Source organism: Myotis daubentonii, chromosome 2 (genome assembly GCF_963259705.1).
Source record: "Myotis daubentonii chromosome 2, mMyoDau2.1, whole genome shotgun sequence".
Classification (NCBI taxonomy): domain Eukaryota; kingdom Metazoa; phylum Chordata; class Mammalia; order Chiroptera; family Vespertilionidae; genus Myotis; species Myotis daubentonii.
The window spans coordinates 105,800,979-105,814,468 of NC_081841.1; the positions used below are offsets into that span (position 1 = coordinate 105,800,979).

A 13,490-nucleotide genomic window follows, 5' to 3' on the forward strand; every position below is an offset into this window, starting at 1 on the left:
ATTGGAGATTAATTTCAAAAGATATTTTATCACTAGAATTATATATAAATTGAGTTTTCCTTTTAAGAGTTTATTTCCTGCAGGCTTATCTTGTAGCGAGGGTCGGGGGTCGGGGGTGGGGACTGAGAGTTTAAACTTGTTTTCAAGATCATTTCAGTTGTCAAAAAATAAATACCTGAAAACTTTTTTCTTTTTTGGTTCTAGATTTGAAAGGAATTGTGTTTGTCATCCAGAGTCAAAGTAATTCTTTTCATGTAAAAAGAGCAGAAGAGTTAAGAAAAAGCATCTTACAGCAAGCTGCAGATCTTACCCAGGTATGTCAAAATAGCTTAGGATGTCTGCTAATTATTTACTTATTGATATGTGTATGTTTTCCAAAGCTCTTGGTCTGTAGAGAATCAATTTTATTTAGATGAGAATAACTCTTCTGACTTGTTTTGCTTATTTAATATTGACTATTTATGGTTTAAAATGTGCTAGTTAATTGCTAATGCTCAAAGCATCATAGCCTAAATTATTATATATATATTTTTAATTTAGGAGAATTATATAATTGTATGTGACTATTGTGGTTTTGTAATAAAGTATGATACAAAGAAGAAATAACTTTTTTAAAGCAGAGCTTACAATAGTAGAGATAATTAATGTTCAAAATTTTGGTAGCAAGTTCTAAGGAAATTATCATATTGAAATAACGTTTACATTAACCTCAATGTGATGTTTCCTCTGTGAGTATCTTAATCTGTTTTTAATTAGACATTATTAATTGAACTTTTGATTTGATTATAATGTATTTTCTGAGAAGGATCATGGAGAGAAAGGTTGACATATGCAGGTACATTTTGATAAAGTTTAAAATAGACATGAACTGAATTTAATGCTGAAGGTTTGGGGCAAAGGAAAATCTGCTTTCTTGTGCTGCCATATAGGTGTTTTCCTCTTTGGCCAAGCGGAAAAAAATTCCTCCATGCCTGCTACTCCATGCTACAGAAATACTACAGAAGTGTTTAACCCTGGCCGGTTTGGCTCAGTGGTTTAAGTGTTGGCCCACAGACCTCAGGCCCACAGACCTCAGGTTCGACTCATGTGTACCTTAGTTGCAGGTTCCCCAGCCTCAGTAGGGGCACTTGTGGGAGGCAACCAATTGATGTGTCTCTCTCACATGGATGTTTCTCTCTCTTTCTCTCTCCCTCTCTTCCCTCCCTTCCACTCTTTCTAGAAATCAATGGAAAAAATATCTTAGGGTGAGGATTAAAAAAAAAAAAGACAGAAGTTCTTGTCTGCAGAAGAACTCTGACAGGAGATGTATGTTTGATGGATTGCTATCCTTCTGTTGGTGGGGGCTGGGAAATAGAGGGTTGAACATAGCAGTGGAAAAATTAGCCACGTTAGTGAGATTGAAGGCTGAGATTAAGCTTTATTGTGCTTTATCTTGAAATGGTTTACATATAAAATTTATCCAGCCTCTCCACATCCTTGCAAGGACAGGTCCTTGGCTCCTCTGCTTTGAGCATCACACCTTCTAAGGGGGAAGAAACAATTGCCCGCTTTTTTTTTTTTTTTTTTTTTTTTTTTTTTTGTGATTGGAGCTAGGAGCAGCTTGATGAGTTTGAAATTCTTCTTTGTCTGGAAACCCAGCTTTTAGAGATTTTCTTCTATAAACCTATTATGATTTTACCAGAAAGGCAGACATGCTGCCCTCTTGACTGATTGGGCATCTTCCTCTTGCTCCATGGAGCCCTAACGGAGTGGACAAAGGAAGCTACTATGGGGATGAAGGTGGCCAATAGCCCCCATAGTCCCTCTGTTGGATCCCAGCAAGTATTAAAGAATGTAGCTCCATTGAACTATAGCAATTACCCCAAGCTCAGTAATCAGGGATGAGGTGCTAGGAAAATATGATCTCACAATTAACTGAATCTTGGAGAGATAATATGGAGAAGAACCAGAAAATTCATTCACACATACACCAGAACAATGACTTAAGGAAGTTGGAGATTTACGTCCCCTCCCAAACAGTGCAGGTATGGGTGGGCCAGCGGCTGGCAGCTCTTCTCCAGGGTCCTCCATCTCATTACTTTACCATGGGCTAAGGTGTCCTCATCTGCATGATAGAAGCTGACTCCCCACCACTGCATCTGCGTGCCAGTGTGTGGAGGGCAAGCGGCTTTCTTCTGAGGATGTGACCTGACAAACCGTTGTCCAGAACATAATCACCTGCATATACCTTGGCTGGGAAAGGTCATGTCTAGTTGGGTGGCCTTGGATCAGACAAACTTAAGGGATTCTACTCACCAAACAGAAGAAGGCAGGAGTGAAGACTCAGACAAATTGACTCAATCTGGATTTCATTTACATGTCAGGGACTTGCCTAGTCTATGGAGGAATTTACCTGTGAGCCTCTCGTTCACTTATTCAGTCTTGATAGAGCGACTGTGGGCAAAGTACTGGGTGTTCAAGGATCAGCAAGCCAAGATCCTTGTACTGGAAGAACCCACAGTCCAGCAGAGGAGCCGGGTTCATAAATGGGCAATTTTAAAGCAGAGTGGAAGTGCAGACACAGGAAGACATGGTTCTGCTTATATGTGGTATCTAAAATAGTCAAATCCATAGAATCAAAGACAGAAGGGTTTTACCAGGGGCCTTGGCTGGGAGGGGGAATGAGGAGTTCTCAATAGGCATAAAGTTTTAGTTAAATCAGATGGATAAGCTCCAGAGATCCGAATTACAAAATTGTCCTTTCAGCCAACAGTCTTATGTTGTATGCCTAAATTTGTTAAGAGGATCTGAGAGCCCATCTATACTAATAAAAGCCTAGGTGGTCCTTGTGCCCTCATGTGCAATATTGTCACAAGATGGCTGCCACAAAGATGATCACCACAAGATGGCCGCACGCACAGTGGAGGCAGGGCCCGGTGGCCGCTCTGCGCGGTGAGGCCTGGGGGTTCCGTGGCTCCGCGCTGCGTGGGCTATCAGGCCAGCAGGGGAGGGCAGTTGTGGGTGATCAGGCCAGCAGGGGAGCAGTTAGGCATCAATCAGGCTGGCAGGGGAGTGGTTAGGCGGCAATCAGGCTGGCAGGCAGGTGAGTGGTTAGGAGCCAGCGGTCCCGGATTGTGAGAGGGATGCCCGACTGCTAGATTAGGCCCGATCCCTGTGGCAGTTGGACATCCCCTGAGGGGTCCCAGATTGGAGAGGGTGCAGCCAGGGCTGAGGGACCCCCCCCACATGCACGAATTTCATGCACCGGGCCTCTAGTATTAAATAAAAAAATCGGTGGTAGGTAGGTTGGGTGAGGGTGGGAGTGGGGAGGGCTTTCTAGGTGAACAGCCAGGTAAAGGCAGCCAGGTGAGAAGCAGGAGCATGGTGTGTGAGGACCTTGCCTTTTGCCCTGGGTGGGTGTAAAGGGGGAGGTGGGCATGTAGGCAGCTGGCCTGGCGGGGAGCTCGGAGCCTGACTATGGACGTGCTGTGTGTCCTTGTGGATCCAGGCCTTTCTTGGGGCTTTACTGGCACTCGGAGAGATTTCTTTGATGTCCTCCTGGCACTGGGTATAGGAGCAACCCCTAGTCCCTGTACTAACACTATTCCCTGTTGAGAATTACTGTTAGGGATAGTGCCTAGGGCTGTGGTCGGCAAACTGCGGCTCGGCAAACCGTGGCTCACAAGCCACATGCGACTCTTTGGCCCCTTCAGTGTGGCTCTTCCACAAAATACTGGCTCTTCCACAAAATACCGTCTTCTGCGCATGGGCCACGAAGTTTCAATCACACTGTACGTGCGCTCCCGCACGTGGTATTTTGTGGAAGAGCCACACTGAAGGGGCCAAAGAGCCGCATGTGGCTCGCGAGCCGCGGTTTGCCAACCATGGGCCTAAGGTGTTAACCTGCTCAGATTTTCATTTTAAAACTCTCACTGGTGGCTGTGAGGAGGGCAGCTTTAAGAGAGCCAAGAGTGGAGTGGGAGCCTAATTCTAAGGCCCTTGGACTCATCCAGGGCAATGCTGCCCAAAGTGGGAGCACAGACCCTTCTTAGTCACAGGCAGTTTAAAGAGCACTGGACTGACATGAGGGGTGGCAGGGGTGAACGTGGGGCCAGAATTGGAGGAGATTGGGCCCATGTGAGGCTGAAGGAGAGGTCAGGACAGTCATCGAACTAGGACTGAGGTGGGGTGGGGTGGGGCCACCATCTGAGGCTGAGGCTGACCGATTTGCAGGTTATGGGGTGCAGATGACTAAGATTTTGTAGGTGAAATCTGAGGTAGAGGTTATCAGTGGCTAGGGGTTACATATTTGTTTGAAGCCCAGGAAGAAGGTTTTAGCCCAAGATGGCTGGTTTGGGAGTTAGCAGCATTCATAGGTAGTGACTGAAAGCTGGAACCAAGGAAGCAGTGCGACCCTGGGGGCTTCTGGGGAACCCACATCCTGGGGCTGGTCAGGGCATGAGCAGCCCTCTCTGGATACAGAAAGAAGGTGCCTCATGTTACGTCAGAGAACCTGAGCCTTGCACACAGTTCTGTCCCCAGGGAGGACTGGTGGGAGGGTCTCAAACTGTCCATGTGACTGGGCTGTCTGTGTGGATTACTGCCTATGCCCTCACATCAGCAGGTGTCCCACCCACTGTTTTCTTGTTGCTGGTGCCACTGTTACTGTTGTTATTTTTAATTATGATTAAAAAAACATACAACATAACATTTGCCATCTTAATCATTTTTTTTTCCAGAGGACAATAATCCAAGGACTTTATTAAATGCTAAATAAAGGCAGGTTTATCACTTGCGTTTTTATTTTTTATTTTTTTATTGCTTAAAGTATTACAAAGAGTATTACATATGTCTCCTTTTTTTCCCCCTCCCTTGACAATCCCCTGGCCTCCCCTACTCCCCAGTGTCTTATGTCCATTGGTTATGCTTATATGCATGCATACAAGTCCTTTGGTTGATCTCTTACCCGCCCCCCTCCTGCCCTCCCACCCTCCCGGCCTTCCTGCTGTAGTTTGACAGTCTGTTCGAGGCAGCTCTGCCTCTGTATCTATTTTTGCTCATCTACACTAATAAAAGAGAAAAATGGTAATTGGCGTACGACGATACCCTTTTCATTGGCTAATCAGGGCTATATGCAAATTAACTGCCAACTATGATTGGCAGTTAACTGCCAACAAGATGGCGGTTAATTTGCATATGTAGGCACAATGCAGGGAGGCGAAAGGGAAAGCAGGAAGAAGCCCCCTGCCACTGACAGTGATCGGAAACCCAGGGGGGAGCTAAGAGCTGGGGGGCAGGGCAAAGGCGGCCCTGGGGCCGCCTTTGCCCTGCCCCCCAGCCATGATCGGAGAATCAGGCGCCTTTGCCGCCCTGGCCAGTGATAGCAGGAAGTAGGGGTGGAGCCAGCGATGGGAGCTGGGCATGGTCGAAGCTGGCAGTCCCGGGAGCTAGGGGTCCCTTGTCTGGGCCTAAAGCGGAGCCCACGATCGCAGGGCTGCTGCAGCTGCAGGTCCCCACTGCCCGAGCCGGATGCCTTAGCCAGAGGCGTTAGGCCTGGGCAGGGGTGGAGCCTGAAACCGTGGGGAGCTGGGGGTCCCCTGCCCAGGCCTGACACCTCTGCCGGAGGCCTCAGGCCTGGTCAAGGGGCCGATCCGGTGATTGGTGATCGGAGAGTGATGAGGGTCAACTCCTCTGGCCGAGGCATCAGGCCTGGGCGGGGGGCTGAGCCGGGGATTGGGGGGATATGATGGTCCCCTTGCCCAGGCCTGAAGCCTGGGTCAGAGGCATCAGGCTTGGGCGGGGGTGGAGCAAGCGATCAGAGGGAGATGGAGGTCCCCTGCCCAGGCATGATTCCTGGGCCAGAGGCCTCAGGCCTGGGCGCGGGTCAGAGCCAGTGATCTGGGGGAGATAGGGGTCCCCTGTCCAAGCCTGACACCTCTGGTGGAGGCGTCAGGCCTGGGCAAGGGGCCGATCAGGCAATCAGAGGGTGATGGGGGTCTACGCCTCTGGCTGAGGCATCAGGCCTGGGCAAGAGGCAGAGCCAGGAATCAGAGGGGTCTGGGGGTCCCCTGCCCAGGCCTGATGCCTGGGCCAGAGGCATCAGGCCTGGGCTTGGGGCAGAACCAGTGATGGGGGGAAATGAGGGTCCCCTGCCCAGGCCTGACGCCTCTGTCAGAGGCGTCAGGCCTGGGCAAGGGGCCGATCCTGCGATTGGAGGGTGATGGGGGTCAACGCCTGAGGGCTCCCAGTATGTGAGAGGGGGCAGGCTGGGCTGAGGGACACCCCCCCGCCACACCCAGTGCACGAATTTCGTGCACCGGGCCCCTAGTAAGTTTATAATGGTCTTTATTATCCAGAAATGAGTGACATCATGTGGTATTTTTCCTTCATTGACTAGCTTATTTCACTTAGCATAATGCTCTCCAGTTCCATCCATGCTGTTGCAAATGGTAAGAGTTCCTTCTTTTTTATAGCAGCATAGTATTCCATCGTGTAGATGTACCACAGTTTTCTAATCCATTCATCTACAGATGGGCACTTAGGCTGTTTCCAGATCTTAGCTATGGTGAATTGTGCTGCTATGAACATAGGGGTGCATATATCCTTTCTGATTGGTGTTTCTGGTTTCCTGGGATATATTCCTAGAAGTGGGATCACAGGGTCAAATAGGAGTTCCATTTTCAGTTTTTTGAGGAAACTCCATACTGTCTTCCATAGTGGCTGCACCAGTCTGCATTCCCACCAGCAGTGCACAAGTGTTCCTTTTTCTCCACATCCTCTCCAGCACTTGTCGTTTGTTAATTTGTTGATGATAGCCAGTCTGACAGGTGTGAGATGGTACCTCATTGTTGTTTTGATTTGCATCTCTCGGATGATTAGTGACTTTGAGCATGTTTTCATATGTCTCATGGCTTTCTGAATGTCCTCTTTTGAAAGGTGTCTATTTAGGTCCTTTGCCCATTTTTTGATTGGATTGTTTGTCTTCCTTTTGTTAAGTTGTATGAGTTCCCTATAAATTTTGGAGTTTAGGCCCTTATCAGATATGACATTGGCAAATATGTTTTCCCACACAGTGGGTTTTCTTGTTGTTTTGTTGATGGTTTCTTTTGCTGTGCAGAAGCTTTTTATTTTGATGTAGTCCCATTTGTTTATTTTCTCTTTAGTTTCCAATGCCCTAGGAGCTGTATCGGTGAAGAAATTGCTTCGGCATATGTCTAAGATTTTGTTGCCTTTGGATTCTTCTAGTATTTGTATGGTTTCCGTCATATATTTAAGTCCTTTATCCATTTTGAGTTTATTTTTGTGTATGGTGTAAGTTGGTGGTCTAGTTTCATTTTCTTGCATGTATCTGTCCAATTTTCCCAACACCATTTATTGAAGAGACTATCTTGACTCCATTGTATGTTCTTGCCTCCTTTGTCAAGTATTAATTGAACGTATTGGTTGGGGCTGACTTCTGGGCTCTCTATTCTATTCCATTGATCTATACGTCTGTTCTTGTGCCAGTACCAGGCAGTTTTGAGAACAGTAGCTTTGTAATACAGCTTGATATCTGGTATTGAGATCCCACCTACTTTGTTCTTTTTCAGGATTGCTGCAGCTATTCGGGGTCTTTTTTTATTCCAGATGAATTTTTGGAAAGTTCGTTCTAGATCTCTGAAGTATGCTGTTGGTACTTTAATGGGAAGTGCGTTGAATTTATAGATTGCTTTGGGTAGTATGGACATTTTAATGATGTTGATTCTACCAATCCATGAACACGGTATGTTCTTCCATCTGTTTATGTCTTCCTCTATGTCTTTTTTCAACGTCCTGTAGTTTTCTGAGTAGAGGTCTTTTACCTCTTTAGTTAAGTTTATTCCTAGGTAGCTTAGTTTTTTCGGTGCAATGGTAAACGGGATTGTTTTTATAATCTCTCTTTCTGAAAGTTCACTATTGGTGTATAGAAATGCCTCAGATTTCTTGGCATTAATTTTGTATCCTGCTACATTGCCGAATTCTTTTATTAAGTCTAATAGTTTATTGATGGAGTCTTTAGGGTTTTTTAAGTATAATATCATGTCATCTGCAAATAAGGACAGTTTTACTTCTTTTTTTCGAATTTGGATGCCTTTTATTTCTTCTTCTTGTCTAATTGCAATGGCTAATACTTCCAGCACTATGTTGAACAGGAGTGGTGAGAGTGGGCATCCCTGTCTTGTTCCTGTTCTTAGGGGAAATGGTGTTAGTTTTTGTCCATTGAATATGATGTTGGCTGTGGGTTTGTCATATATGGCTTTTATTATGTTGAGGTATGATCCTATAATTCCCACCTTGCTGAGAGTTTTTATCAAAAATGGGTGTTGAATTTTGTCAAATGCTTTTTCTGCATCAATTGATATGACTATATGGTTTTTTCTTTCAATTTGTTTATGTGATGTATCACGTTTATTGATTTGCGGATATTGTACCATCCTTGCATCCCTGGGATAAATCCTACTTGGTCGTGGTGTATGATCTTTCTGATGTACTGCCGGATCCGATTTGCTAAGATTTTGTTGAGGATTTTGGCATCTATGTTCATGAGGGATATTGGCCTGTAATTCTCTTTCATTGTGTTGTCTTTACCTGGTTTTGGTATTAGGGTGATGCTGGCTTCATAGAATGAACTTGGAAGTGTTCCTTCCTCTTGGATTTTTTGTAGTAGTCTGAGGAGGATAGGTTTTAGTTCTTCCTTGAATGTTTGGTAAAACTCCCCTGTGAAGCCGTCTGGTCCGGGGCTTTTGTTTGATGGAAGCTTTTTATGACTGCTTCAATTTCTTCCATAGTTATTGGCCTATTGAGATTTTTAGATTCTTCCTGATTAAGTTTTGGAATGTTGTATTTTTCTAGGAATATGTCCATTTCCTCTAGGTTGTCTAGATTGTTGGAGTAGAGTTGTCCATAGTATTTTTTAACAATCATTCGTATTTCTGTGGGATCTTTTGTTATTTCGCCTCTCTCATTTCTGATTTTGTTGATTTGGGTCCTTTCTCTTTGCTTCTTGGTGAGCCTGGCTAGAGGTTTGTCAATCCTGTTTATCCTTTCAAAGAACCAGCTCTTGGTTTCATTGATTTTCTGTATTGTTTTTTTGGTCTCTATGTCATTTATTTCTGCTCTAATCTTTATTATCTCCTTCCTTCTGCTCACTCTGGGCTTTTCTTATTGCTCTCTTTCTAATTCTTTGAGCTGTAGATTTAGATGATTTACTACCATTTTTTCTTGTTTGTTGAGATAGGCCTGTAGAGCTATAAACTTCCCTCTCAGGACTGCTTTCATTGCGTCCCAAAGGTTTTGGATTGTTGTGTTTTCATTGTCATTAGTTTCCAGGATGTTTTTAATTTCTTCTTTGATCTCATTGGTAACCCAATCAATATTTAATAACGTGGTATTCAGCTTCCAAGTGTTTTAGTATTTTGAGTTGTTTTTGTTGTAGTTTATTTCTAATATTATGGCCTTGTGGTCTGAGAAGATGCTTGGTATGATTTCAATCTTCTTGAATTTGGGGAGACTTTGTTTGTGACCCAATATGTGGTCTATTTTTGAAGATGTCCCATGAGCACTTGAGAAGAACGTATATTTTGTGGCTTTGGGGTGAAGTTTTCTGAAGATGTCAATTAAGTCCATCTGATCTAGTGAGTCATTTAGGATTGCTGTTTCTTTGCTGAGTTTTTGTCTAGCGGATTTATCCAGTGATGTCAGTGGTGTATTAAAGTCCCCTACTATGATTGTATTGTTGTCGATCTCTCCCCTGATATCTTCCAGGAGTTTTCTTATGTATGTGGGTGCTCCTGCATTGGGTGCATATATGTTTATCAGGGTTATATCCTCTTGTTGTATTGATCCCTTTAGTATTATGAAGGGCCTTTCTTATCTCTTGTTATGGCCTTTACTTTGAGGTCTATTTTGTCTGATATAAGTATTGCTACCCCAGCTTTTTTTTCATTTCCATTTTCCTGAAAGATATTTTTCCATCCCTTCACTTTCAGTCTGTGTGAGTCCCTTCTAATGAGGTGGGTCTCTTGTAGACAGCAAATATATGGGTCATGTTTTTTTATCCATTCAGCCACTTGATGTCTTTTGATTGGACGATTTAGTCCATTTACGTTTAAAGTTATTATTGAAAGGTACTTGTTTGTAGCCATTTCTATTTTGTTTTGTGGCTGCTTTCTTTCTGGGCTTTTTAGTTTTTCTTTTTGCACCAGTCCCTTTAGCATTTCTTGCATTGCTGGCTTGGTGGTGATAAACTCCCTTAGCCTTTTTTTGTCTGTGAAGCTTCTTATTTCCCCTTCAATTTTGAATGATAGCCTTGCTGGATAGAGTATTCTTGGATTCAGCCCTTTGCTTTGCATCACTTTGTAAATTTCTGTCCATTCTTTTCTGGCCTGATGTGTTTCTGTTGAGAAATCATTGGATAATCTGATGGGGGATCCTTTGTAGGTAACTCTCTGTTTCTCTCTTGTAGCCTTTAAGATTCTCTCTTTGTCTTGTACATTTGCCATCGTTATTATGACGTGTCTTGGTGTGGGTCTTTTGGGGTTTATCTTGCCTGGGACTCTCTGTACTTGTGTAACTTTTTTCTTCCCCATATCTGGGAAGTTTTCTGACATTATTTCTTCAAATAGATTTTCTAATCCTTGCTGCTCTTCTTGTCCTTCTTGCAGCCCTATTATGCGTATGTTACTTCGTTTCATGTTGTCCCGAAGCTCCCTTAGGCTCTCCTCCTGCTTTTAAATTTTTTTCTCCAGTTGCTGTTCAGATTGAGCTTGTTTCTCTGCCTTATCTTCTAATTCACTAATTCGGTCCTCTGCTTCTTCTAGTCTGCTGTTGAAACTTTCCATCGTGTTTTTGATTGTAGCTATATCACTTTTCATTTCTTTCTGATTCTTGCATAGGTTGTTGATTTTCTCATCCATCCGGTGAATGAATTGTACAATCATTATTCTGAATTCTTTTTGTCATGTTGCATGCTTCAACTTCATTAATGTCCTTTCTTGGTGACTACTCGTTTTCTTTCCTCTGGGTGTTGTTTCGTCTCTTCATTCTAATTATCTCCCGATGGTTCAAACGTCGAGTTGCATGGGCCTGGGCCGTGTGCAGTGGGAGCCTCCCACCACCCTAGTGTCACTGAAGAGCTCTGACACTAAGATGTGTGGTTGTTGTGGGTTGGTGGGAACCAGGCTCGCTCAGAGTCAGTTTTGTCAGCTCTCAATGTGGCCTCGTACACGCCCTTAGAATCAGGGACCCTGCCTGCACCGTGCTGAAACAGAGACCCCCCTGAAGCATGTTGAAAACCAGAGCCCCCTAGCATGCGCCAGGAGTCAGAGTTCCCCAGAATCCAGTATCAGAGTCTCTGTTGCTTCGCGTGACCTTGCCTTGAGAATCAGGGTCCCTGTGTGCCCTTGCACCAGGAATTGGAGTCACTGGCTCTTAGTATGAATGCACAGGAAATCAGGATCTCAGGCGCAGGTGAAAAGAAACACAGTCAAGTCACTGGTGCTTGGTGCTGCTTCCTGCCCAGAGAATCGGGGTCCCTGGGCCTGTGATACGCGGGACAAATTCCCGGTGTTCGCGCGATTGCTCCCAGCCCAGGGCTCAGAAGCCGGCAGTGCGTGTAGGATCAGTTCCAAGGTGCTCGCGCACTTCCAGGCTAAAGTTCCTGGAGTGCTGAGGCCCAGGCAAGGGGTGGGTCTATCAGTTAGTTACTCTGGCGCTGCCCGAAAGCCTGCGGGGGAAGCGGGGATGGGCTCTGTGGGAAGGGGGGATGGGCTCTGTTACTCATGGATCTGCTGCGGGGATTTCTGAACTTTTGGAATCCGCAGGTCTGTAGCTGTGGTCGCAGGTCTCTGTCCCCAGTGCCTGCAGGGTCCTGGTATGCGTCTGAGATCAGACTGGGTGGTGCTGAGGCCAGGATCCTAGTCTCAAGCAGCTCTGTTTCCCAAGATGGCGTGGTCGCTGTGCCTGTGCTGGCCGCCCAGGAGTGTCCGCGCAGGGAGTGGGACTCCGCCGCCTAAGACTGCCCAGTTTAGCAGCCCCTTAGAAGACCTGCAGAATCTAACTGTCGCTAGCTCATACACACACACACACACACCACGCGTCCACACACTCCTCTATCACTTCCTTGCGCTCTCACACTCTCTCCCTCCCTACCTTCCTGCTGGTCGCCATTTTGGAACTCTCCATCTTAATCATTTTTAAGTATACAATATTATAGTGTAAAGTACCTTTACATTGTGCAACCCATTTCCAGAACTTTTTAACCTTCCCAACTGAAACTCTGTCCCCCTTCTTCAGCCCCAGCACCTACCATCCTTTCTGTCTCTATGGATTTGACTTCTCTAGGAACCTCTTATAAATAGAATCATACACTTCTCATGATTGGCTTTTCACTCAGCATGATGGCCTCCAGACCCGTCCATCCTCAAGGTTGTAGCCTGTGGCTGCATGTTATTATCACTGTTATTTTGATGAACTTTCTTCCATGTTCTACTGGTAAACTTGGTGCTCATTTGAGGCCCCAACATGGGCGCCCTGTGTGTCCTTGGTCCTCTAGGGCACTGTCCTGCCCTCAGAGTCAGAAGGAAGGGAGATCCCTCTGTGCTCCTCCCTGTATCCCCCAGGGCACTTAGGATGCCAAACACAACATCAGCAACTGTATTGTCATTGATGCGTTTTTCTCAGCTTCTAAAATATAGAGAACAGCTTTGTTCATCAGAAATAGTTAAACTTTTCTTGCACTTTATTCTGTGCTTATTTATTAGTTTGTGTGCATATACATAATGTTATTGTCCTTGATATTTACGACAGCCTGTTTTGTAGGTGACCCAGTTGACCACTAGGTGGCAATATTGGTTTTACATTTAAATACATTTTAAGCAATCTCATTAGTAAATCCCCTGTCCACCATCATTTAGTTTTTGTGATAATAAATGGAATATTAACTAAAGCAGGAAGGGAGCCTCTCTTTAATGATAAGCTAGCACAGTTTTCTTTTTTTTTTTGTTTGTTTGTTTGTTTGTTTTGTTTTTTTTGTTTTTAATTAAATCTTTATTGTTCAGATTATTACATTTGTTCCTTTTTTTTCCCCCCCATAACTCCCCTCCTCCCAGTTCCCGCCCCACCCTCCGCCCTCACTCCCCACCCACTGTCCTCATCCATAGGTGCACGATTTTTGTCCAGTCTCTTCCCACATCTCCCACACCCCTTTCCCCCCCAAGAATAGTCAGTCCATTCCCTTTCTATGTCCCTGATTCTATTATAATCAACAGTTCATTCTGTTCATCAGATTATTTATTCACTTGATTCTTAGATTCACTTGTTGATAGATGCATATTTGTTGTTCATAATTTGTATCTTTACCTTTTTCTTCCTCTTCCTCTTCTTAAAGGATACCTTTCAGCATTTCATATAATCCTGGTTTGGTGGTGATGAACTCCTTTAGCTTTTCCTTATCTGTGAAGCTCTTTATCTGACCTTCAATTCTGAATGATAGC

At 44.8% G+C, this 13,490-nt stretch overlaps 1 protein-coding gene across 2 annotated transcripts in view; it reads left to right on the forward strand.

Annotated features, from left to right (window-relative positions):
• B3GLCT (beta 3-glucosyltransferase) overlaps positions 1-13,490 on the forward strand; it is a 162,452-nt gene that overhangs the window by 39,176 nt on the left and 109,786 nt on the right. For both annotated transcript variants that reach the window (XM_059684099.1, XM_059684100.1), the window contains one exon: positions 205-314. In XM_059684099.1, the coding sequence (XP_059540082.1) occupies positions 205-314 (110 nt within the window). The remainder of the gene's footprint in view (positions 1-204; positions 315-13,490) is intronic.